We start from the raw sequence: 25,188 nt of genomic DNA, 5'->3' as shown, positions 1-25,188 counted from the left end.
CTCCAATTTTATCTTCCTACATCAAGTAATGATTCAAATACTAAGAAGAAGTCAATTTGGGAGAGAAATACAACCTTGCTTTCTTTTGCTTTGCATTGAATTGCATATATCATCAAGACCATTCCAATATTTAGCACATAAAGGAGTGTTGTATCGATCTTTGCTTCATTTTACCTCACAAAAATATCCCCGTGCTGTGATGACTTCAAAACTTGATCAAATAGCTCAACGTTTGGCTCAAAATATCATTTTCTTGTCAAGTCACCTAAACACAAATAATATAATTCAATAAGTGATAAAATAAGATCAATAGGATATTAGGATAATGAGTAACAAGCGAAAACACTAAAAAGTGTAAGGGGAAAAAAAAAGAGTTTAGGACACTTATCATATTGAAATACATATGGGGCTACAATTTAGTTTAGCTGAGCCAAGAGCTAAAAATATTAAGCCTATAGGATATTCATTTATGTGCCCATAATATTCCAATATAAGCATGTGTATTTCTACTAGAGCGTATGCATTATAATATTATTAATATAATCATTATTCTTCATTTCTTTGGTTTATACATATTAGTTTCCATCTCAATAGTGAATGGTAGCTATTCGTAACAAGCTAGGCCTATCAATCCCTAAATTTTTACACTACCCAAGGCAGAAAGAAATAATGTCTATATTTTAACAAGCAAACCATTTATCCTCCTAATTAAGGTAACAAGAGATATAATTCACTTATGCAATGGAAGCATCTCAAGTTGAATTGTTGAAATATATATATCCTTTAAAAATGCATTGACAAATGGGTTTCAAATAGGCATCAGTTAAGCTAACCACTGTAAAATGGCATGACATCTAGGAACTTTAAAGGCAGTCATTCTACAGCTCATAAGAGTTGCGTAACTTTCAATATTATGTATAAATAGGATTATTTTTTCAACTTGAAATGCAAAGTTCATCACTTACAGAGTCACAGGTCATCAGAACTATGAAAAAGCATCCATACAAACTTTTCATAAATGAACTTACCAAAATAAGCCATTATGGCAAAAACAGAATTCAAAATCAAGCATTTAATTCATCAGGAACAAGCAATATGTAATTTCAAAAACCAAATAATTCTTAAATAGAGTAATTAACAAATAGCCATCAGCCATACATTTAAAAATTAACAGTATTGGCAACACAATCCACACAAGAATCATATGCTTAGAAAATGAATTTGTTAACAAATTATTGCTTTATTAGAGTTAGAGTAGCATAACAACCGTTTCCACATAGGAAAATGATGAAAACCATTAAAGACTGAATATTCATCCAACATAACATATGCCCTCAACAAAATATACTTGCAAAAAAATCAAAATTCTTATAACTAGAGTAGACAATATTATGCATAGGGCAGTGAGCAGTTGAGCACCTTATAAATTCATCCTTTAGAAAATCAGTAATATGTTTAAGCAAACCAACTTAAAAAAGGAAATAATCATGATATGTATCAATAAAAATTCAGTTCAAGAAGCCTGAAATTGACAATTAGATGAACTATTTAAGGTATGTTATTTACATTGAATACAGATGCCCACAAAATAATCTAACAATTCACAAAGGATTTCACGACACGTATTTCTATAATTAAAACGTTGATGAATGCGTGACTCATTTTCCAAAAATCGAATCAAACAAAAGTTTGGCAACCGCATTCAGTAGAAAAATCTTTCACGTTTTCCTCAACTAAGTCGTTTGAAAGTCATCAAGATACAGAGATTAAAATTTGAGTACATTGGTAATACAAGTAACAACTTTTTAACGAAAAAGGGGAGAGAAATGTTGCTAAATTCACGGTAGCAAAGAGAGCCATGAGGTAAGATGTTTAGAAGCGTATAGAAGAATTTGAGCGAAAAGAATTATGTTGACACCATAAACCGTAAAAATAATAAATAAATAAAATAAAATAAAAAGAAGAGAGAACCAAATAATGAACCATATCTATACTATTTGCCGACGGAACCTCAAACTATATTCGGCAAAAAATGTCAATACTCCAGCTAGTAGAGATGTGTTACGGCACCATCACTTGCATGTAGACCGTGTGTCTTTCTCATAGAAGAGCCTTATTTATAATGGAACTCTCAATAAACGGCATCCTCCACCGTATCCCAAATGATTTCCTTATCAACATGACTACATCTTCACCATAATCTCTCTATTTAAAGCACAATAGCCAAACTATTCAACACAACTTGGCTAGGTAAACCTTCTCTCTAAGGTCATTGCCTTCAATTCATCCCCTAGGTTCTCTCTCTCATCTCTAGTCCGGGTTCATTCGTTTAGTAACCTAAAGTTGTGAGAATGAGGGGAATTGTTTTCAGCGAGCCAGGCAATGGAATGTATACCACACCAGTTGAAAGTCTCAAACATGCATGGGATAGCATACGAGTTCCAATTCTCGTGCCAATTCTGAAAATTGCAATGTCTTTCTGCATAATGATGTCCGTTATGCTCTTTCTTGAAAGGATTTACATGGCAATTGTAATAGTTGTTGTTAAGTGCTTTGGCCGGAAAAGGTACACGAGGTATAAGTTGGATGCCTTGAAAGAAGACCTAGAACAAAACCAAAACTACCCAAAGGTCTTGGTCCAAGTTCCCATGTTTAATGAAAAAGAGGTACAACCCATTACAATTTTAATATCTTTGCATTAGTTGCATATATGTTTTTATACCAAGTGAATGCATAATGAAATTATACAAACATTGTGGCCAGCTTATAATAAGAGCCTCAACCTTAAGATGCTCAATTTAGTAATTAAATGTAAAAACTTACAATGATAACCACTATTAGCCACCCCAACTTAAAAAAAGTTACCTCAAGGGTTTCTTGAGCAACTAGGCAAGAAAACACTTTCCATACTTTTATTATTTTCGCCTATTTTTTTCACCAGGTTTACAAATATTTACCATAATGAAAAAGATAACCATACTTATTATTTTCTCCTATTTTTTTCACCAGGTTTACAAGCTCTCTATCGGAGCTGTATGCGGGTTTACATGGCCATCTGATCGGCTTATCGTGCAAATCCTTGATGACTCCACCAATGATAATCTAAGGGTATGCTCTCGAAAACATATTTACTAAAAAAGATCTATCATAATTCATAATCTTATGAATTTACAATAATTCTTTGAGAAATTTGTATGCAGAAACTAGTGGAGGATGAATGTAAGATGTGGATGCGGAGAGGGGTTAATGTGAAGTATGAGACAAGGAACAACAGGAATGGTTACAAGGCTGGTGCTTTACGTGAAGGTCTAAAAAAGCAATATGTTGATGATTGTGAATTTGTAGCCATCTTTGATGCTGACTTTCAGCCAGATCATGATTTTCTTTGGAGGACCATCCCTTATCTTCTAGAAAATCCAGAATTGGCATTAGTGCAAGCAAGATGGAAATTTGGTAAGGCCAATGTTAGCATTAACTTCATCCTTTATCACTTTTGAGTTCCAATTCATGTGATTAACTTGAGTGAAACTTCAACAGTGAATGCAGATGAATGTATAATGACCCGACTTCAAGAGATGTCACTAGACTACCACTTTACTGTTGAGCAAGAAGTTGGCTCATCAACTTGCTCATTTTTTGGGTTCAACGGTAAACATTGAATCAAGTATCACTCTAGCATATTTAATAAATGTAATTAACAATTTCAAATATTGTTCTAGGGACTGCTGGTGTTTGGAGGCTCCAAGCACTACATGATGCCGGTGGATGGAAAGACCGAACAACAGTGGAAGACATGGACCTTGCGGTCAGAGCTAGCCTAAGAGGATGGAAATTTCTTTATATTGGTGACTTGGAAGTAAGTCTCTTAATTATTTACAGATTTATTTATAGTAATAGTTAGAAGATCATGTCTCTATATATCAGGCAACTAAAATAGTTCATTAGGTAAAAAATGAACTCCCAAGCACCTTCAAGGCTTATAGGTTTCAACAGCATCGTTGGTCATGTGGCCCAGCTAACCTCTTCAGGAAGATGTTCAAAGAAATCCTCAAGAGTGAGGTAATTAAATTCAACAATGATTTCTTTGTATCAATAAGAATTCAAAAAACTCACACAGGATATCTCATGTATAATGCAGCGTGTATCCCTATACAAGAAATTTCACTTGATCTATGCTTTTTTCTTTGTGAGGAAGATTATTGCACACTGGGTGACCTTTTTCTTCTACTGTGTTGTGATCCCATTCGCTATTGTAATCCCCGAATTACATCTTACAAAACCTATAGCGATATATCTTCCTGCAACTATAACAATTCTAAATGCAGCTTGCACAAAGAGGTATGCAACCCCACTAAAGAGAAAAAATCTAAGAGTTGATTTCAATAACTTTTATTGAATTATTGAACAATGTCTAAATATTCTCTATGCTTGGAAAAGGTCTTTCCATCTTCTTGTGGTTTGGATATTATTCGAAAATGTCATGTCTCTACATCGGACTAAGGCTGCAATAATAGGATTGTTAGAAGCAAATCGAGCCAATGAATGGGTTGTAACAGAAAAGTTGGGAAATGCAGCTAAGCAAAGGCAAGCTGTGAGAGCACCAAGAAGAAGAACATGCAGGCTTAGAGAACGGTAACATATTTAACTCTAAATGTGTAAATTTCTACTAGATAATATATCTATTCCAAATGACTACTGAGAAATCATTATATTGCTTTTGGAAAACTTTCTTGAAATAATCACTAAATTGTAATCTTACAAACAGGATCCATTTGCTGGAGATTATGATGGGGTTTTTTATGCTACAATGTGCTTCATATGATATCATATTCGGGCACGACCTGTTTTATATATACCTAGTGCTACAAGCATTGGCCTTCTTTGCAGTTGGATTTAGCTTCGTTGGAACACAAGTCCCTACCTAGAGTTGTATTGGTGAACTTCATCTGTTTGCAAGTAATAGTAATAATTTTTCTGTAATCATGAAAGTGAATGTGTGACATGGAGGAAACAAGTAATGTAGTGATGTGTTTGTTATGTTTGTACCCATTTTATATCAAATGAAATAAAGTTGGTTTGGGTGATTGTGGTTTAGTAAATTTCAAATCTTTACATGGACAAATAAACAACTGAATTAAACATGAAAGCACATGATTCATCAAAGAGGTGCAAATTAAAGGAAGTGTCAATGAATCCATGATTCCCAACATTTGTGAAACATTAGAACTAAATAAATTAACAAACACCCAAAAAGATCATTCAATTGAAAGGAAAAGTAACTGAAAATAGAGACATAGGCACCAACCTGTGTACACTGCGAAGATTTTAATACAAATAGCGGATTTTGAGATCTAAAGCAGGGGCGCGTACGAAGTGAAAATTGAAGGGGCAGCATCAATGAATTCATGATTTCTAGAATTTGCGAAACATTAAAAAAAAAAAAAAAAAAATTAACATACACCAAAAGATCATTCAATTGAAGGGAAAAGCAAATGAAAATGGAGATATGGGCACCAACCTGTGTAGACTACAAAGATTTTCATATAGATTTTGAAGCCACATCAACGGCCAGAGCCAGGAAGCAGTAGTGGAATCATTCTGGGGAGAAGATTAATTACGTTACAGTGTTAGCGTAAGATGAAATGGACCATACGTTTCGATTCTATTCTAGACTTCTATTTTTGAGTTCACAAAATCGAGGGCCTCTGGAGTCTGGACTACTTTTCTCTGAACTTTTGGATATGGAAATTAAAGGCCCAAAACCAAGTAAAAATCTCAAAAACACTGTACAATGTTGGGATTTTAGATCCGTTTCACATTTATATTTTTACTATATTTGAATGCTACTGGCCCTATTACATTGTAGTATCTGTTCATATACTTTCTCAACCTACTGAAACACAATGGCCCTCTGAAACACAAAGAGCCAATAACGCCTCCACTGAGGCTCGAACTCACAACCTTCCAAATGGAAGTCCAACCCGGATACCATTAGAACACATAGTCCTGGTCACGTTTTATTTTTAATATATTTTTTATTTCTCATTTTCGTGCTATTTAGAGCATCACCATCGATTATGAAAATAATATATTAAAGAATAAGAGTCAAATAGACCATTGAAACTGTACATAATAATGGAATTAAGCCACTGAACTTAAAATAACAATAATTAAATCCTTAAACTAACCAATTTTATTCAATTAGTCTAATTTACAAGTTTTGCAACTTAGTAACATGTCACCTAATATTTAAATTATTTTTTTAAAATTTATTATTTAAAAATAATAAAATAAAATTTAAAAAAAAAAAATGTTTCCCGTCTCAAACTCGTCTCCGGCGGAGACGGGAAACTTTTTTTTTTTTTAAATAAAATTAATTATTATTTTAAAAAAATATTTTAAATTTTGGGTGACTTGTTACTAACCTGTAAAACTTATAAATTGATGCAATTGCATTAATTAGTTAGTTTAGGGACCTAATTGTTGTGTTTTTAGGTTCAGTGGCCTAATTGTATTATTGTGTGCAGTTCAATGGCCTATTTGACCCTTATTCATAATATTAATAATGCTTTTACAAAATGGCTCGCCCTATTGGAAACTTAAAATTTCACTCAAATGAAAAACCTTTCTATAGACAGTTATAAGTGATATCTTTTCCACTACCAACAACTTGCTTATAAAGAGGGTAGATGTTGATCCATTATGTGCCATGTGTGGGATCATCAATGAGGACACTATGCATTCATTGGTATTGTGTACTCCCAAATATTGTGACAAATATTTTTCATTCTTCAAAGGCTGGACCCAACCCTAAGGGGCCTCCACACCCCGACCCGACAGAGCATTTGGGAGGATGTAAATCTTGATCTCTGGTCATTCTTCCAAACTTTCACATCTGTGACCAATTGAGCTGCCCATGAGGGTGACAAATATTTTTCATGAATAGTTTAGTGAAATATTAAATGTTCTAGACTCTGATGGAATGATCTACGTAGCTGCAATATTATATCATATATGGAGAGCACGGAATGGAACAATATGAGATGCATGCCTACCACTTCCAAGAAAGGTGCTAGCTATGGCCGAAGCCACCATGCGAGCATGGCGGCAAGTCCACGCCAATGCACCGAGGTGAACATCAGCCGAGGGAACCGGCGCCGACATTGCCCAGCCGCCGATGTCATCAGCACTACTGTCGATAATCTGACACGGAATTAAAAAAAAAAAAAAGTAAGCAGTAATGCGTCCGGCTGGGCGCCTGCGTCCCTCACAAAAGTCTATCACTTGTCGGAGTAAAAATCTCATCTTGTATATATGTAAGCGACGAAGATTTTCGTATTGATAATTGATTAAAGTAACAGATGAGTGAATGAATTGAAGATGCCACAACCACGAAAGCACTAAAAGAATCATTTTTTTTCAATTAAGATCGATTAAGATGAGATGATCTGATCTTACCAATTTCAGTTATGAACTTTAATTTTGTTTTCATGTTCATAAAATGGAGCCCTTGGACTGATTTTCCTTTTGGATATGATTGCATATAATCTCAAAAAGTTAATCATAGAATATTACGAAGTTTCTTGGATCCGTTACATATTTTTCTTGCCAAAACATCATTGAATGACTAGAAACTTCTTCTCTCGTGTCCTTAGTCCTTCCTGAGACCTGACCTTAATTTTCCGTGCTGGGTACCTACCAGAAATGACGCAAAAGTCAAACGTATCGAATGGACCACTGGCATGTGGCCGAAGTTGCAACCATCTTTCCTTACTTGGCTTTTTTATCCTGCTGCTAACCCCGTAGAGGATAGCATTGGAGAAATAATGTATGTACGCTAGCTGAAATACGATTCATAATGCCGTTAGCTCCATGGATATATTTAATCCATTATTAGGTGAATTAAATAGGCCAGAGAGTGGAGGGGTAATATAGAGCATGTTTAGGGCTATTTTCGTGTGTCTCCCTCCATCCGACGTAAAAAAAAAAAAAATAAAAACAAAAAGTTAAAGATATGATTGTATGCGTGAAACATTATTTTTGTACCAAAAGGTCACGGATTCGATTCTTACTATTGTCCTAGTAAATACGAGTTTCACTTAAACTGTGAGATATTTAAAATCTACACTTTGAATATATAACATTGGTGATGATAAATTTCACATGCACCGGGGAGTTCAGAAGATGTTGAATAATATATCAAATTCCTTTACTTGTTTTTCAAGGCTGCAATCCGATCCTCATTATAATTTTTAAAGTTTTGTTAGTTTTGTGTCACTGCCTACGTTAGGTGATTGTTCCCCAACTAGAATATTATGTAATATAATGTATGTTAGGATTTCATGGCATCCATCACGTGAACAAAAATTAAAGCCTTTCAATTCACTGCAAAATATTATTGTAATTTATAGTGTAGAGTGTAGACAACATAAAGTGGATGGCAGTCAATACAACACATGGCTATACCTATCATCAATTTCTTGGTGCGCAAGAGATCACTGAACTATGCATTGGCATACTGCTACTATACGGTCCCCTTTTGTTCAATTATATGTATATATGAACTTTTTAATTAAAAATGAGATTAATAATTAATTTTTATAATTCTTTTAGCTACCAAATCATAATATATTACATAATTAATTCATTTCTAGGTGAAATCAATAGTTGATACATCAAATTTACCTAAATTCGTTGTGATTGGTTCGCATTTTGTTAACAAATGTGTTATGCACTTTGAAAAGTTGAATTGTTCATCTGTTGCATGGAGGTTGTAACAGAACAAGGGTTGCTAGCTGGCTAGGATACGCATGATGTACTATTGTACATTTAGTAGCGTACTTATCATTTTAGTACAACATAATATAAGGTCAGGGTGCATTGGACTTTGGAGATGTACTGTACTGCATTTGTTCAATATTTTAATCCACATCTTTATTTCCTGCTTAATTAGATGTACCGCTCTAATCTCAATTAGGGAATTCAAATATTTTAGAATAAATTTTAATTGAGAGCGTTTAATATAATTTTACAGGTGAAACTTGTAATACTTGTATCTTGTTTTCTAAAATATAGAATATTAATTATCTTAATAGTTAACGTTATGGTTATTGCCACCTTTACTAAACTATTAATTGCCTTATTAATTATGGTAATTATCTTATCATAATTTATTGCTAAATGTCAATTGACCAATTAAATTCTATTTAAATTATGACAAAATATTATTCAATTGTCTAGTTTCTGATCTATATATTATAAGCTATTCAATTAAATCAATTATTGCTAATGGTTTTTAATTTGTTTTCTTCAATTCCTATTGCGTATTGCCAAGCTGCCATATTGTGACGAGAAGTATGGAGTAAATTTGATATTTTTCTTTGAATTTCAAAAGTTATTGCAAGGTTAAGAGTTTAATTAATTAAAGAATTTCTGAAGCAGCCAGCGGTTAGTACAAGGTACCCGGCTAATTATGGCAACATTATATACACATCCATACATATACATACATGATACATAGTAAAAACAAAGGATAATTAATAATGGTGGAAACACGCTTCCTAAAACAGGTTTGCCCTTAATAATTGCAGTGGGCGTGGGAGAAGACGTCGAAACACAAGACAACACACACTACACAAAGATGATGACCTCATAGACAAGACAGGCGTGTTACAAAATTTTTATTACTTTTCTCTCATCTATATATTCCACATCGTAACAATTTTCTGCCCACTCCGTGCAAGCATTCATATTAGACATTACCAACCTGCAGTTTAATTAGATTTCTCTCAGCTCTTAAACGTTTCCGGCCATGGGTCAGGTAATTCTTATTCACCATCATATTCATATCAATCTCTGATCTGCAATTGTATTTCCTCATATATACGACGCTCAATGCTCAAAGCTAGATTCATCATGTTTTTTTTTTTTTTCAGAAAGAAGAACCGAAGAAGGAAGGTGGGGAGAAAAAGGGCGGCGGCGGCGACGCCGCTAAGAAGGAGGAGAAGCCAACCGCCGTCGTTTTAAAGGCCGATTTGCATTGTGAAGGCTGTGCCAAGAAAGTCAGACGTTCTATTCGGCATTTTGACGGTAATATTTGTTCATCTACTACTTAGCCGGCCTTAAGATCATCTTTAATAATAAATTGGAAGTGTTATTTGGGCTAATTAACTGTGTGTGAATGAATTGAAGGTGTGGAAGACGTAAAGACCGATTGGGAAAGTGGGAAATTGACCGTGAAAGGGAACGTTGACCCAGCATGGCTCCGTGACATACTTGCAACCAAGATCAAGAAAAAGGTGGAGATTCTTTCTCCTCAGCCCAAGAAGGACGGCGGGGGAGGTGCTGCCGGCGCCGACAAAAAGTCCGATGACAAATCCGCTAAAAAGGACGAAACTGAAAACAACCCCAAAGAGGTAATTAATTAAATACCATATATAGATAAATGCGACCCACAATTAATTTGATGTTAAGTTTATCAAATTTGACTTTTTGAAATCGATAGATTATTATGACCAGTTAAGATAATCTATTATATGATTAACATGTCACAACTAATTATAATATTTAATTTAATGTTGTGGTGATCTTGAATTCGTACGAGTTGGTAACTAACGTTTGGTTTGGTTTGGTTGCTGTCTTGTTGTTCAATTCAGCCTCAAGTGAGCACTGTTGTGTTGACGCTGCGGTTGCATTGCGATGGATGTGCAGATAAAGTAAAACGAGTCATAAGGAAGATTAATGGTAATTAGATGACCAAATCAATGCATAAATTAATTTGTTTGACCAATTGTTTTATATCAATTACAGTACTTGATTAATTAATTTTAATAGTAGGTCAATCACATTCAATATTGTGTTAATTAATTTGATTATGATTTAATTTAAATTTTAACTTTCAGGTGTAAAAGACGTGGATGTGGATTTGGCAAAAGATTTGGTCACCGTCAAAGGAACCATGGATGTAAAAGAATTAACAGCCTACCTAAGAGAAAAATTGAAGCGGGGCGTGGAGATTGTTCCTTCTAAAAAGGACGGTGGAGGTGGTGAAAAGAAGAAAGTCGTCGACGATGGAGAGAAGAAAGAAAAAGAAGGCGGTAGTGAGTCTAATAAAGTGGAAGCAAACAAGATGGAGTATCATGGGTACCAATCAAATACATTTTATGCCAGACCAATGTACAACCAAAGTTATTACAATCAAGATTATGGCTTGGCAACGTCTGATCCAAGTTCTTCTCACACTGGCTACGCCATGGGGTACTCATACCCATATGCACACGCGCCACCGCCGTATATGCATGTGCCACCAACTCCTCCACCGACATATGTACACGCACCCTCGCCCAATATGTTTAGCGACGAAGATCCAAACGCCTGCTCTGTCATGTGAAAACTCGGCCCCATTCATCCCTGCACTATTTCCTTGAGGGAGAGAGTTCAACTAATTAAATTGTAAATAAAGCATAGAAATTGAAGACAAAATATAGAATTAATGTATACAAAAAGTGTTCATTATTTAAGCATATATCTAGCGTGTTTCAAAAAACTTTGTAGTATCAAAATACATTGATGTTATATATTGATGGAACTAATTAATGAGTGTGTAGTTGAGTGGAAGGGATAATTCATCTATCCTTAACAAAGCATTAAGGGTTCAATCTTTGGTTTTGAATATGGAGTAACTTTAAATTTTCAGACTAGTTGTCTCACCTAATAGAGGTGCCTATAATTCCGCGAGGGATTAGTCACGGTGTCTGACACTTTATACAAGATCGATAAATTCAACCAATTTAGCTAATTTCATGGTGGGCCACGGGGTTGGGTCAAATCCGATCGCCTCAGCTCGGGAGATGGCTCCGAGGCAAAACGACAATCACCCATAGTCGAACATGGAGGTGGGGCCCTGTTCTCGGGTGATGACTCTTATTTTGTATCATATTTTAACTCCATTCTTATTTCTTTTAACATTTATTTTGAAGTGTACGTTTATTTGAATTTTTGAACTAAAAAGAATGTTTTACTCAAATACACTTTAGAGGAAGGAAATTGAAAAAGGAAGTAAAAGTTGATCACTTTGGAGCTAAAATGCATTAAAAATGAGCATGGAAGCAAAACCGTAGGAAAGACGCGCAAATGACCGGATCTAGGAAGGACGCTGCATGAAGACAAGACCATGCACAGGCAGTAGCACCCCTGTGAGTCGCCCGTGCATAACACAAGGGCGTGCCTTAGCTTGTCTTCCGCACTAGCATAAAGTGCCCGTGCCATGCCGGTGCACCTACACAAGTAGTGGCATGCTAGTGCGGTGCTCGTGGACCGAAACCCTAGGATGTTACTATAAATAGATCTTTTTCTCCTTTTAACAAATAGAGGCAAGAGAGTCGTCATAAAGCACTGTAGCAGTTTAGGGTATTTTCTATCTTCTTTAGTTATTCATTTGTTCTAACTTTGTTACTGTTGCATATTTTGAATTATTATTGTGTTTATTTACTTTGTCTTGTTGGATAGTGGTGTTTATTGTGGTATGGTGCATCCTTGATATTTATTTCATCCAAGGATTGAAACCCAACATAGGGTTCTTGTTCTAGTGAGTAGCAAGATGTTTTTTTGTGTTAGTATTGATGGGTTTGTGCACTACCTTATCAACACTTGTCTAGTATGAAATTTTGGCAAGTGAAATGGGAAAGAGTCAATGGGTTATCACACCCCTAGAGTCGTCCCTCAACCGTCATTATTCCTAAGACCACATCTCGCGACCTTCAAGCTCACTTACGAGAGTAGAGAGTGTTGAATGTCCAGACTACTTGTGCTTATTGAGGAGGATTGGTAGCTTCACAAGCTAAGAGTGGCACTGCCTTTGTTTACCAAATTGGTCTAACATTAGATCTCAAGAGTGACGTGTTAGTCAACCAATTTGAAGTTAGTAGTCTTGAACCTGATGGTGAAGTTTCTAGCCCTTAATCCCTTGATCCATGTCATCAAACCAATAACACCCGTTTCAATTCCTAGTCTTTTATCATTATTTTTATTCCTATATTTGACTAACCTACCTCACTCTTGTTATTACTTGCTTAGCTTCCATAAATTGTTTAGAGCTTGTGCCTAGATCTTCTTTGGCTAACCAAACCCCCAAACCCTGAGGACGATAAAAAAATAAACTTTAGTTTTTGTTTATTTCGAATACCACTATACTTGTTCAAAGCGAATCATCGGGTCCAACCATTTACCTGACTCGAGTAGCCTCATCCGAGTCCCTTGTCTTGGCCCCTGGGTCTTTTTCATTGGGCCTGAATCTTCTATTTATCTTGAATTGGTTCTAATATCTCTATCATTAGCCCCCTATTCTCCGAGTTGCGAAAAGTCGACAACGAGGGAGAGTATACATCTAGAGTCTAGACCAACAAAAGCCGCTCAATATCCATGCGTGAGACCAAATAACTCGTAACGATAATACACTTGGGGTGTATCCTTAGTGACGAGTGTAATCCGGAGCACAATAAATTGTATGCGAGGCACCAAAGCTTTGCATACAGGGCAAACCTTTTTAGGCTAAACCAAACCAGAATCAACTATACGTATGTATAGTACGTGTATGTATACAGAAGCAATCATGATCATAGAGTAAAAATGAGGAAGAAATATTGTACGTGAAAAAAAGTTGCTCTCAATCTCCATTGTTTGATTCCCAAGCTCCTTTATATAAGGGATTCCATATTCGATCGAATGGGTCATTGTAACAACTCCCTAGATTTATCTTCTCATCTTTGATTATTATATTATTGATAATAATGAAATATTATTTCATCATAAGCCCCCCACTTTCTTAGCTACAAGTATTTGTCGACATAAGAACGTAGATAATTAATACACAGTGAAACCAAATCGCAGGTAAAGATATCAGAGTCACTGCTACAAAATGGGAATATTACGTCATCCAATTTACATCGACTTTCGATAAATTGACGTAAAAGATAAATAAAATAATTCTAAAAATTTTATATTCAACGTTAATTTTATTAGAAATCAACATTAAATATTTTGTTTTAAAAAACCTACGGTGTCGATTTTTACGGGAACCGACGTTGTAAGTTTATTTTATGTGTGTGTGTTATTATTATTTATTTAACCACTAGCCTTTGAGTTTAAATGTAGAGGTAATTTATTTGCTAGTAATTGGTTATATATATATATATATATATATATATATATATATATATATATATATAGAATTGCACCTAGGAGCGAAATAGGAATGGATTTTGTCCGTCCACGTGTCCAGATCTAATGGATGAGAAATACTGATTTTTTTAAAAAACGCGGTGGCATTTTCGTAAATAATTGAACATCGAAGTGCAAGTAAAATGTATTACAAGTGCATGTAAAATGTATTATATGTACAAGTAAAAAATTTACACTGAGCATCAATACTAAGTGCACCTATAGTTATAAGTAGTTGCAGCTATAGTTCTAAGTAGTTGCACAGATAGTTATAAGTAGTTAATGTTTGCGAGTGGTTTTCAGGGGTATTTCTACCCGCTGAACTCAGATCAATGAATGTTAACAAGACAAAATTACATGCACTTATAAGTGAAAGTAGGTGCACCTATAGTTATAAGTAGTTGCACCTATAGTTATAAATAGTTGCACCTATAGTTATAAATAGTTGCACCTATAGTTATAAGCACACCCAGGTGCATGAATGTTTGCGGGAAGAGAATGCTAACAAGGCAAAATTACATGCACTTATAGGTGAAAGTAGGTGCACTTGTAAGTGATTTTACTTGCACTTTGATGTTCAATTATTTATGAAAATGCCGCCGCGTTTTTTTTAAGCTATTAGATCTGGACACGTGTCGCGTGCTGATTCGTTCGCATATTCCTTCTTGGGCACTTACTCGCACCTGAGTGCATCCCCCCCTCTCTCTCTCTCTCTCTCTCTCTATATATATATATATATATATATATATATATATATATATATATATATATATATATATATATATATATATCATTTATTTATTTTGGATGATGAGTAGAATTGAACCCGCTCATATTATTGAAGATGTATAACAGATAAATTGTAGACGGAGAAATCACGAAACTACGTGGCACACAAATCTTTTCCAACTGCCAATAACTTTTTATCTTTTTATTTTTGGATAATTATGAATTGTCTCATTCAGTAAGTGGCCGAGACTATAATTTCTTGTCACATTTCATTTGTATGGCTAAGGATGTCGCCGGATTAGCATTTAAGAATGGCCCTCTATGATTTTTCATTGTGTGTTTGACAAATACATAGAATCCTATGTTTAAATATAAAATAAAAAATTGCGGACAATACAAACAACTAATACTATAATATTGTAGGATAAGATGTAGCATCATTGTATTTGAAAAAAAAAATAAATGAAGATTTTTTTTTCCACATTAATTATTAATTTGGTTGAATATCGCTACTATTTTTAAACTGCAACACTATATTTTATTACCATGTTATAAAAATTAAATTCTCAATATTATATCATATATTGGCCTACATTCTTTGAATTTCTGAAAACTTTGTGTCCTAAAAGACAATACGTGTGTACAGGGCTTGCATTTGGATGAAAATATCAAAAAATTGAGGTTAATAATTTCAAACACGGATAACAAATATAGTTATGATCTGATATGGTCAAGATTTGATAGGTGTGTTGTTGAAATAAAACTTCGGATTAGTAGTCTAATATAATTTAGAAAATACAGAGAAAATAAAAATAAAAATAGAATAAGTAAAAAGACACTACAAAAATTTAGCTCTCGTACCACCTATAAAACCAGTCCTTACTAATAGATGAAATTTTTCTAGAAAACCCTCCAAAAATGCAATTTCGAGTTCCATGAGCCTTATAATGTCATTCATTTTGTCTTTGTTTCATACCACTCTTTTCTTATTAATTAATATACTTATTTCATAATAAATAAATAAATAAATAAAAACAGTCAAACAGAGAATTGCGTTTTCTGTAACGTGTTGGGTCCGACGGGGCATACTTGACGACTTCTCTAATATAATTCTCTTTGTATTTTGATTCCTTGTAGCGTACGTGATGAGATGAGATCCAAGAGATAAGAACAAAAGCTAGCAAGCAATCCAATTTTCTTTCATTTCAAAAGCATGCACTTTTTGATGATTGAAACCACTTTGTTTTCTTTTTTCTCCTCAACAGCTAGATTTATTAATTATAATTTTATACTATTATACTTAATCATCTACATACCATTTAATTATTTAATTCAAATATATACTTATGATCTTAATTTGTATATACTTGTGATGTGGATGCTGGATACAAAAAATAATGCTTATAGATACTTTAACATGAGTATGGTGTGCTTGCGAACGTGGGATGAGATGAGAGTCATTGATTTTGCCAAGATCAACATTCAAGATTAACAACGATTAAAAAAAATACAATGGTAATTTGGTCTTTTTGCATCTAGATCAAATTTAAAAGGAATAAGGGTCAAATATGCCACTGAACTGCACACGAGAATGCAATTAGGTCACTGAACCTAAAAAAAACTACAATTGGGTCCCTAAACTAACCAATTTCATTCAATTTGTCCATTTTCAGGTTTCTCAAGTTGCTAACAGGTTACCCCTCCACCTAAGATGCATATGTGGTATTTAAAAAACAAAAATTTTAAATTAATTTTTTAATATTTAATAAATAAAAACTAAAATAATTTATTTTTAAATTAGTTTTTTAATGCTTAATAAATAAAAACTACAATAACATTTTTTTTTTGAAAATAAAATCTAAGCCCCTGTACGATATTTTATTTATAAAAAAAAAAAACAAATTATTTTAGTTTTAATTTATTAAACATTAAAAAAATAATTTAAAAATAAATTATTTTAGTTTTTATTTATTAAATATTAAAAAACTAATTTAAAAATACATTATTTAAAAAAAATGCCACATATGCATTCTAGGTTGAGGATTAACCTGTTAGTAACTTGAGAAACTTGAAAAATAGACAAATTGAATGAAATTGGTTAGTTTAGGGATCTAATTGTAGGTTTTTTAGGTTCAGTGGCCTAATTGCATTTTTGTGTGCAGTTCAATGGCCTATTTGACCCTTATTCCAATTTAAAATGCGTGGTTTTCTTTCTTAAGGTGCGTTTTTTTTTTTTTCTTTTTGTGCTTAAGGTGCGTGGTTTTTGTGTTGTGTGCTTAATTAAGGTGCGTCAGTTGTTGAAACTTAAGTGCGTCGGTCTAAAGCTTTAGGTGCGTGCAGTTTTCCTTCTTAAGATGTGTTGTTTTCCTTCTTAAAGTGCGTTGTTTTCTTTCTTAAAGTGTGTCGGTCTAAACCAGCTTTAGGTGCGTGAATTTCATTCTTAAGGTGCGTTGTTTATTTTTTTTGCCAAGTTGGAGGAGAGATTGTGAGGTGAAGAAGGCCGAGAGAAAATTTAACTTGCACAAATTAAAATTTTTTGTGAAACCAAAGAGGAAAGAGAAAACATTAAAAATTAACTTCTTGGTGCGCTTGAAACACGCCAAGTGCGCCTAGTGAGCGCGCAGACAGCTAGGTGCGTGAATAATACAATTTCTCTTTTTTTTTTTTTTTTTTTTTTTCTCTACTCTATGATCTCCTAAATTTTATTTGACATGCAAAGAATTATTAAAAAAAATTCCTACTAATAAGGATGCTCAAATAATTTTACTTCATGTATTTCACCCTTGAAATTGTGCGTTTAACTAGGCAGGACTTTTAATTTTATAAATTTGTTACATGGCTGATGGCTGTCCATACTTTGCTCACCATTTGTTTGGTTACAATCTCAGTATTTAAGAAGCCAAAGTTTGGAAAGGAAAGGCAACAGAATTGGATGAAACCAACCCAACCTTAACAGCTAAAAATCTGTAAAGAGTTTGGGTTTTGTTTTTCCCTGTTCTTGCGTTTTGGTTGGTCTAGGAAAGCTCGGGCTACAATAATAATCCTAGACCATCCTCTTCATCATTACTAATTACTAATATAATAAACCCCCAATATATAAATATATAATGGCGGCCTCTACCAAGATACTTTGGTGGGTTTACTTGGCGTTGTTGTCAATCGCCGCCGTGATCCCGGCAACGACAGCGGATGTCAGTGATGACGTGTGGAAGCAGCGCGAGGCGGAGGCCAGGAGAGGTCTTCTCCAAGCCTATCACCCCAATCCTGAAAAAATTACAACAGAATTAAATGAAAGAGTTAGCATAGGTTTGAATGAGACGTACAACAACAGAGAATTGTACGACGACAGCAATAATAATAATAATGATAATGTGACGAGAAGAGAGCTGCGGCGTAAGAAGGGAAGCAAGGAGCCGTGCAGGGCGACGAACCCTATTGATCAGTGCTGGAGATGCCGGGCGGACTGGAGTGATGGCCCGAATCGTTTCAGGTTAGCCGACTGCGCCCTGGGTTTTGCCAAAGGGACTACCGGCGGAAAGGGCGGCAGAATCTACGTGGTTAAAGATGCATCCGACGACGACGTGCAGGAGCCGAAGGCGGGAACTCTTCGGCATGCGGTGATTCAGAAGGAGCCGTTGTGGATCGTGTTCGCTGCGAGCATGACCATCAAGCTGTCCGGGGAGCTTCTGGTGCAAGGCAACAAGACAATCGACGGGCGCGGGGCGTTTGTGAATATCGCGGGCGGAGCAGGTATGACGCTCCAGTCCGTAAACAACGTCATTATCCACAACATTAAAGTCGGGGACATTAAATCTTCTCCCGGCGGCATCATCAGAGACTGCGTTGATCACAAAGGTATGAGGACTCATGACGAGGGCGATGGAATCACCATCTTCGGGTCCCACCATGTATGGATCGACCACGTCTCCATGCACAACTGCGAAGACGGACTGATCGACGCTGCGGCCGGCGCCACCGCCGTCACTGTTTCTAACTGCCACTTCACCGACCACGACAAGGTTCTGCTCTTCGGAGCCAACAACGAGGACTCCATCGACAAGAGGATGCAAATCACCTTGGCATTCAACCACTTCGGGAAGAGGCTCCACCAGAGGATGCCACGTTGCCGGTGGGGACTTTTCCACATAGTCAACAACGACTACACTCACTGGGAAATGTACGCGGTGGGTGGGTCCTCCGGCGCCACCATCATCAGCCAGGGCAACCGCTACATTGCGCAGCCGGGGGAGAACTTCTTTAAGGAGGTGACCCACAGGGATTGCCCCGACGATTCATGGAAGAAATGGACGTGGGTGTCTTCCGGCGATGTCTTCATGAACGGCGCTTTCTTTACACCATCCGGAGATCCCAAAGGGGTGGAAAAGTACGGCTACCGTGACAATCTCAGGCCACTATCTGGGAAAGAAGTTGGTAGGCTCGCCAGATATTCGGGTCATCTTGGTCGTTGCACCCCCGGACGGAAATGCTAGCTACCTAATTAATCATATCATTCATACCTATAGACTATAGTACGTAGCTAGTTAAAACTAATTAATATAAGCCATCGTAGGCGTTTTTTTGGGATATAATATAATGATCGAATTCGGCCCAATTCATCATCGTGTTCATTTAATATCATATCCTCCGATGATCCTTCAATTAATTAAGTTGATTGCAGTTATATATTGGAATTATCCAGTTTTGTCCACCCCTAAATAATAAGAAATTGATTTCTTGATCAATATAATCCCATACGTAAAATTCAATTTTTCTCTTAATAATCAATTCCATTATTGATTTAACAATAATCTTAAATATATAATCATAATGTAGGCTTTCCTATGTCTAGAAAAAGTCAGACGTCCAATCTTGAATATAATATATGGTCGACCAGTACTTAATAATATATCGATCTATCTCACCATGAGATTGTGATATGGGTATATATAGCTAGGTACATGAAAATAGAGAGGCTTTTAAAACTATGTCAAACCAAAAGAACTGCATTCTAATTTTGAATGTGTCTGCAGGTAGTTTGTGATGAGAGCTCATTTGGTGAAATAATGTTTCAAGAATTTAGAGATTGAATCCAACAGTTCCTTTCTTCCGTAAATTCATAATGTAATGGATGGTGAAATAAAGATAAATAATGGCAGAATTAAAAAAAATAATGAAATTTCTAGATACAAAAGTTTATTTAAATAGAAATCAAAAATTAGAAAAAGACAGCTCAACGTGAAATTTGTTACAATAAAATTTTAAAAATTGAAGAATTAAAAGCAATATGCATGGGAAATGGTTGGAAATATTACCACCAAACTCGTCTCTTTTTTCAAAGACTTTGAGATGATGTGATTTAATGACTCGACAGACGTGGTCAAATGTGGATGCACATAATTAAAGGGCATAATCTCCACATGAACCTTGTCTCTTCTCTCAAATATTGCATATTGAAAGACTAAAATCTAAAGCCAAAAACCTAAAGCCTAAAGTCTACTACCGGAAAAGTATATATCCATGATGAGTACAGTGCCTTCAAAATCTTTACATGTACATCATCGAGGCATTGTGAAATAATGAATGGTAGAATATAAGAATAGATAATGCTCTAATGGCTATTTTAACTGCAACAATATATAGGTTCAACAACTAACCTCTTGGAATGAGCCTCAAATCCATCTTTCAGGCATTATTGTTATTCACTATTGGAAATTCTGAAATTTCCGACCACCTGAAAGTGATCTTAAATCAAGTTGAAAGTCTTGTTTCGACCACTTTTGGTATCCGAAAAAATCCTTGTTGCTTTCGACTTAATTCAGGTGGTTGAAAATTCAATAATTTCCAATAGTGATGGTTGGATTGACACACTTATACCATCAATAATATAATGTAAGATGCATGCATGTAAGCGTCTATAATAATTTATATAAGTATCGAACATTATTTTGTGTCAGGATAAAGAATTGAAGTTGGTTATTGCAGAAAGGGAAGATGTGACTGAAATCTATATATATATATATATATATATATATATATATATATATATATATATGCATGCTACCGGCCATGATTTCATCTTATTGCTTGGATTATGTTTCATAGCATGCATTGACAAAATCAGGCCAGGAGGTTCTAGATAGGCAAATAAATGAAGATACGAATTTTTTAAGGATGAGTTTCCAATTTTTTTTTAGAGGTGTTAGTTGTTGGATAGATGCAAAAATGGACGACACAAGTAGGCGAGTAGCATTTTTTTTTTTTTTGAATTAATTAATTTGTATACCGATCACTTTGGATTAGTTAAGCTGTTTGTTAGATTTAAATTAGATCTTGTCAAACTATAATTTTCTTGTGATGGATCGGAGTGATAAGAAGAAAGATAAGAAATGTGATGGGCAACCAAATAAATTAAGTTAAATGTTGAAAGAATATAATGGTTATGTTAGATAGCATATATGCATGCATAAGCGTATAGTAGATGGAGTAGGCATGGTTAGTTATCTAAGAAATGTGAGATATATTAGATTTTTGCAAAATTTTTGGTGCAGTCTAGCAGCTCAATCTACATACAGTCTACTGCCTACATACCTAATTTAATAATTTGCTCCGATCCCTTAATTGCCTTGCAGAGAGAGATTATGAAAGGAATCTCCTCGATCAAAAAAGGCCAGGGATCTGTCGGAAAATCATCATGTAGACTGCATGCTAAGCTAGTACGTTTCACAGACTCAAGCTTTTAATTCATTAGCTCCATTATCGCTTCATTCAATTCAATTCGATCATCAATTCCTCTTCTCATCTGATCCGATCTGTAATATAATGTCGTAGCAGTGCGCATGCATGCATTTAGTACATCAGAAGCCACGCACCCACTCATCTTAGCTAGCTAGCTTCCTTCATCATATATATATAATAATCATCACTAGCTCTCTTCTTCTTCTTCATCTGTCTCCTCCCTCTCTTTCATTGACGAATTGCTTTCTCTTGTCAGGAAAACATTATTCTGAGTTCCTACTAGTAAATCAAGATTTGAACAAAAACAAAACCATCACGTACGTATGTACAGAAGATCGAATTAGCAATGAGCTGAAGATGAGGAAGAAATTAAAATAAAATTAAAGGGAATAATATAATGAAATAGAAATATATATTTATAGTTAGTTGGATCAAGAAGAAGTAAGTACCAGTACTGCACGCACTTTCATCGTCTTCCTGACAAACTTTTTCAGGTAGTTCTACAGGTGATGGAGGAGATTCAGGGTCTCCCTGACAAACTTTTAGTTCTGCAGCAGGTGATGGAGGAGATTCATCATCATCATCATCATCATCCTGGGGATGGTCTCCCAGACAAACTTTTTCAGGTAGTTGTACTGCAGGTGTGGCGCTGGTGGTTTCAGGAATGGTTCTCAGCAAGGCCGAATGGTGGGATCTATCATTGTCAGAATCTAAATACACTTCATGATGATCTAGTACATCGGTAAGACTCCGGCACGACATTTCACCAAAGGATGATAAGGATTGGAATTTGAGGGAGTGAAATTCATCGTCGCCTTCAATCTCGAAGAATTCACTGCATGCCAAGTTTATAGGTCCAAACTTATCTCTATATACGTCCAGATCAGATTCCAAAGCCTCAATTTCCTCCTCTCTCTTCAAAATCATGTCCTTCAATATCTGCTTTTCTTCCCTGTCATACTCCGCCTGCTCTTCCATCATTCTCTGGTACTGCGACGCCTGCATGTGCTTGGAAGCCTTCTCAGCCTGCAGCCGTGTAATCATTGCCATTGCATTGTTGGCGGCAATGGCGGAAGCATTCCTCTCTTCGTCCAATTCCATACACACAGACACCAGAGACTTGCGTTCCAGAAGAACCTGCCTCTTCAAGTGCTGAATGATGCCTGCAGATCCGTTGCCTTCGTTGAAACCGGTGGTGGTTACGAGATCGTAGTTGTTAGGATCTGATCTTGAGAGTGCTGAATAATCAATTGACATGGTTCTGGTCTTTTTGGTGGACATCCTAGGACTATCTGACAATGGGATTCCAACAAACTTATTGTTTCCTCCTCTATTACAAGGCGTCTTGCATGAAGAATCTTCTAGCCCCTCCTCCTCCTCCTCCTCGGATACTGCCAGGGATCTATTATCATCCCTGCCGTCTGTACGTATATATTGGATCGATGCAATTGAATTGATTATTAATACAAACATATAATATAAATTAAATAATATATATAAGTATACGTATGTACGTACCTCCATTAGTGGCATTTTCATTATCATCCGGATGGTCGGTTTCATTGTTTCTCCAGGCCCTCGGGGAGGGAGGCGGCGCCACCTGTGACATGCTCCGGGTGTACTTTCCCTTCCCGCCGAGAAACTCCATACAGCAAGAACACCTCTGAAAATTGGGCTTGTCGGCGAAAACATTGACGGATTTAACATCGTCGGCGGCATAGTAATCGGAGGAATCCTTGTCGGGTGCAAAGGAGAGAAGGCAGTTCTCGCACATGGTTTTGATGTCAGAAATTTTCTTGTGGACATGGCAATAGGAAAGGGAGGAAATGTCCCTTTTGTGGGACTCGCAGATGGTATCATTGTAATAGAAATTCAAGTTCCTGTGGACCAAAGCCTGATCTATTCTAGTGCAAAAGAAGCAAGGCATTTTCAATTCGAAAAACTTTGCGAATTCATAGGAAAAGAAGGCCAAGAAGCCATCAACCAAAAGCAAAACGATCATCACAAATTCAAGAACAGAATATATAAGGAAGAGTGCAGATCTGCCCAGATTTTGTTCGATGAAACATCTGAAGGATATGGACTCCATTGATGATGATGAGACTGAGGCTGAGGCTGCTGCTGCGTTTGAGGGATATTCAGAATGAGACAGATCAAGATCATGATCTGATGAACCCCAGATCATGACCTCTCTCTGGTCAATCTGCCCTCTTTTCACTTTCTTTAATTTGCTGTACCGGCATATATGATATATGATCGATATGATGCGTTCACTAATCAATTCTTGTCCGCCAAAGGTTTCAAAACAATTGGGTGGTGCTGTGAATTCCACTTTTTATTTTTATTTTTATTTTTTGTGTCAGGATTTGCTTGGCTGAACTACGTTTACCTGAATTAACGGTCAATGCAGCTCCCGGCCTGCTACCAACTATTTCACTTTTATTATAGATTTATTTATTTATAGATTTACTAGCATTTTCTATAAAAATAAAAAATAAATATTCAATATAATAATAATAAGGGAAAATTGCATTTTTCGTCCCTAAGTTATATGGTAATTGTAGAATTCGTCCCTGAGTGTTGGTCATGCTCAATTTTCGTCCCTAAATTATCATTGGTGTTGCACTTTTCGTCCCTGAGTTATAGAGTAATTGTAGAATTTGTCCCCGAGTGTTGTTTATGCTCACTTTGCGTCCCTAAGTTATCATTTGCGTTGCACTTTTCGTCCCTGAGTTATACTAAAATTGCAATTTTCGTCCCTAATCACTACTACATAAATGGTATACTACGTCACTTAATAGACGGATGTTTTTTAAATAACCACCATCTTATATATTTTGTTATACTACGTCATTTAATAGACAACGGGTTTTTAAATAATCGCCGTATATAACTTAATTAATTTTTTTTTTACGTCATACACTTTAAATAACCACTGGCGGTTTTTTTACACATACACGACAGTTTTCGAAGTGTCGCGCGTGTAAGTGACTGCCGTTGTAAATATACACTTTCTACAATGGTTTTGGAAATCGTCGTGTATATTAACTATATACAGTGGTTAAAAAACTACCGTGTATGTCAACTATATAGGTAGTTATTTAAACAACCGTCGTCTATTAAGTGACGTAGTATAAGTGTAGAACACAATATATTACACAACGGTTATTTAAAAAGTGACGTATTATACCATTTATGTAGTAGTAATTATGGGCAAAATTTGCAATTTTAGTATAACTCAGGGACGAAAAGTGCAACGTCAATGATAACTTAGGGACGGAAAGTGAACATGACCAACACTTAGGGACGAATCCTACAATTACCTTATAACTCAGGGCCGAAAAGTGCAACGCCAATGATAACTTAGGGACAAAAAGTGAGCATGACCAACACTTAGGGACGAACGCTACAATTACCCTATAACTTTGGGATGAAAAGTGCAATTTTTCCTAATAATAATAATAATAATAATGTAAAATATTTTTATAAATTTCAAATTTATATTTT

The 25,188-nt window shown here is 35.5% G+C and overlaps 4 protein-coding genes across 7 annotated transcripts; 3 read left to right on the top strand and 1 right to left on the bottom strand.

The window, feature by feature from the left end:
• The first annotated feature begins 280 nt into the window (after positions 1 to 280).
• LOC109181690 (mannan synthase 1-like) lies at positions 281 to 5,084 on the top strand. The gene is made up of 9 exons (XM_019331574.1): positions 281 to 2,666; positions 3,010 to 3,108; positions 3,201 to 3,453; positions 3,538 to 3,648; positions 3,720 to 3,856; positions 3,946 to 4,059; positions 4,139 to 4,338; positions 4,438 to 4,632; positions 4,766 to 5,084. Exons 1-9 carry the CDS (start codon positions 2,352 to 2,354, stop codon positions 4,923 to 4,925), a joined length of 1,584 nt encoding a protein of 527 aa, XP_019187119.1. The 5' UTR covers positions 281 to 2,351; the 3' UTR covers positions 4,926 to 5,084.
• A 4,490-nt stretch (positions 5,085 to 9,574) lies between these two features.
• Positions 9,575 to 11,526, top strand: LOC109182412 (heavy metal-associated isoprenylated plant protein 6-like). The gene is made up of 5 exons (XM_019332602.1): positions 9,575 to 9,820; positions 9,936 to 10,089; positions 10,192 to 10,415; positions 10,656 to 10,743; positions 10,902 to 11,526. The coding sequence occupies exons 1-5, from the start codon at positions 9,812 to 9,814 to the stop codon at positions 11,387 to 11,389; spliced, it is 963 nt and encodes a 320-aa protein (XP_019188147.1). The 5' UTR covers positions 9,575 to 9,811; the 3' UTR covers positions 11,390 to 11,526.
• Positions 11,527 to 17,842: 6,316 nt separating this feature from the next.
• LOC109181077 (pectate lyase-like) lies at positions 17,843 to 19,574 on the top strand. The gene has a single exon (XM_019330832.1). It carries the CDS (start codon positions 18,054 to 18,056, stop codon positions 19,434 to 19,436), a length of 1,383 nt encoding a protein of 460 aa, XP_019186377.1. The 5' UTR covers positions 17,843 to 18,053; the 3' UTR covers positions 19,437 to 19,574.
• Positions 19,575 to 21,448: 1,874 nt separating this feature from the next.
• Positions 21,449 to 23,943, bottom strand: LOC109181079 (probable myosin-binding protein 5). Of its 4 annotated transcripts, none has more exons than XM_019330835.1 (4): positions 23,200 to 23,943; positions 22,224 to 23,102; positions 22,131 to 22,178; positions 21,449 to 21,960 (listed from the first exon to the last, which is right to left on the bottom strand). In XM_019330835.1, the coding sequence occupies exons 1-4, from the start codon at positions 23,864 to 23,866 to the stop codon at positions 21,869 to 21,871; spliced, it is 1,686 nt and encodes a 561-aa protein (XP_019186380.1). In that variant the 5' UTR covers positions 23,867 to 23,943; the 3' UTR covers positions 21,449 to 21,868. The 4 variants fall into 4 exon arrangements, with proteins under 4 accessions (XP_019186380.1, XP_019186381.1, XP_019186378.1 ...); XM_019330836.1 differs by having other exon boundaries at positions 22,131 to 22,204; positions 22,262 to 23,102; XM_019330833.1 differs by having other exon boundaries at positions 22,131 to 23,102.
• Between the last annotated feature and the right edge of the window lie 1,245 nt (positions 23,944 to 25,188).

Source organism: Ipomoea nil, unplaced genomic scaffold, assembly GCF_001879475.1.
Source record: "Ipomoea nil cultivar Tokyo-kokei standard unplaced genomic scaffold, Asagao_1.1 scaffold1043, whole genome shotgun sequence".
Lineage (NCBI taxonomy): Eukaryota > Viridiplantae > Streptophyta > Magnoliopsida > Solanales > Convolvulaceae > Ipomoea > Ipomoea nil.
This window is presented reverse-complemented; position numbering and strand designations above follow the sequence as displayed.

Excerpts from the sequence above, each read along its gene's own strand:
- LOC109181690 (XM_019331574.1), top strand. The coding sequence starts at position 2,352 with ATGAGGGGAATTGTTTTCAGCGAGCCAGGCAATGGAATGTATACCACA. Across the intron at positions 3,109-3,200 it reads CCACCAATGATAATCTAAGG|AAACTAGTGGAGGATGAATG; the intron begins GTATGCTCTCGA and ends ATTTGTATGCAG. Across the intron at positions 3,649-3,719 it reads CTCATTTTTTGGGTTCAACG|GGACTGCTGGTGTTTGGAGG; the intron begins GTAAACATTGAA and ends ATATTGTTCTAG.
- LOC109182412 (XM_019332602.1), top strand. Across the intron at positions 10,090-10,191 it reads TTCTATTCGGCATTTTGACG|GTGTGGAAGACGTAAAGACC; the intron begins GTAATATTTGTT and ends AATGAATTGAAG. Across the intron at positions 10,416-10,655 it reads CTGAAAACAACCCCAAAGAG|CCTCAAGTGAGCACTGTTGT; the intron begins GTAATTAATTAA and ends TGTTCAATTCAG.
- LOC109181077 (XM_019330832.1), top strand. The coding sequence starts at position 18,054 with ATGGCGGCCTCTACCAAGATACTTTGGTGGGTTTACTTGGCGTTGTTG.
- LOC109181079 (XM_019330833.1), bottom strand. The coding sequence starts at position 23,866 with ATGATCTGGGGTTCATCAGATCATGATCTTGATCTGTCTCATTCTGAA. Across the intron at positions 23,103-23,199 it reads TGAAAATGCCACTAATGGAG|ACGGCAGGGATGATAATAGA; the intron begins GTACGTACATAC and ends ATATACGTACAG. Across the intron at positions 21,961-22,130 it reads TGAAAGTGCGTGCAGTACTG|TAGGAACTCAGAATAATGTT; the intron begins GTACTTACTTCT and ends TTGATTTACTAG.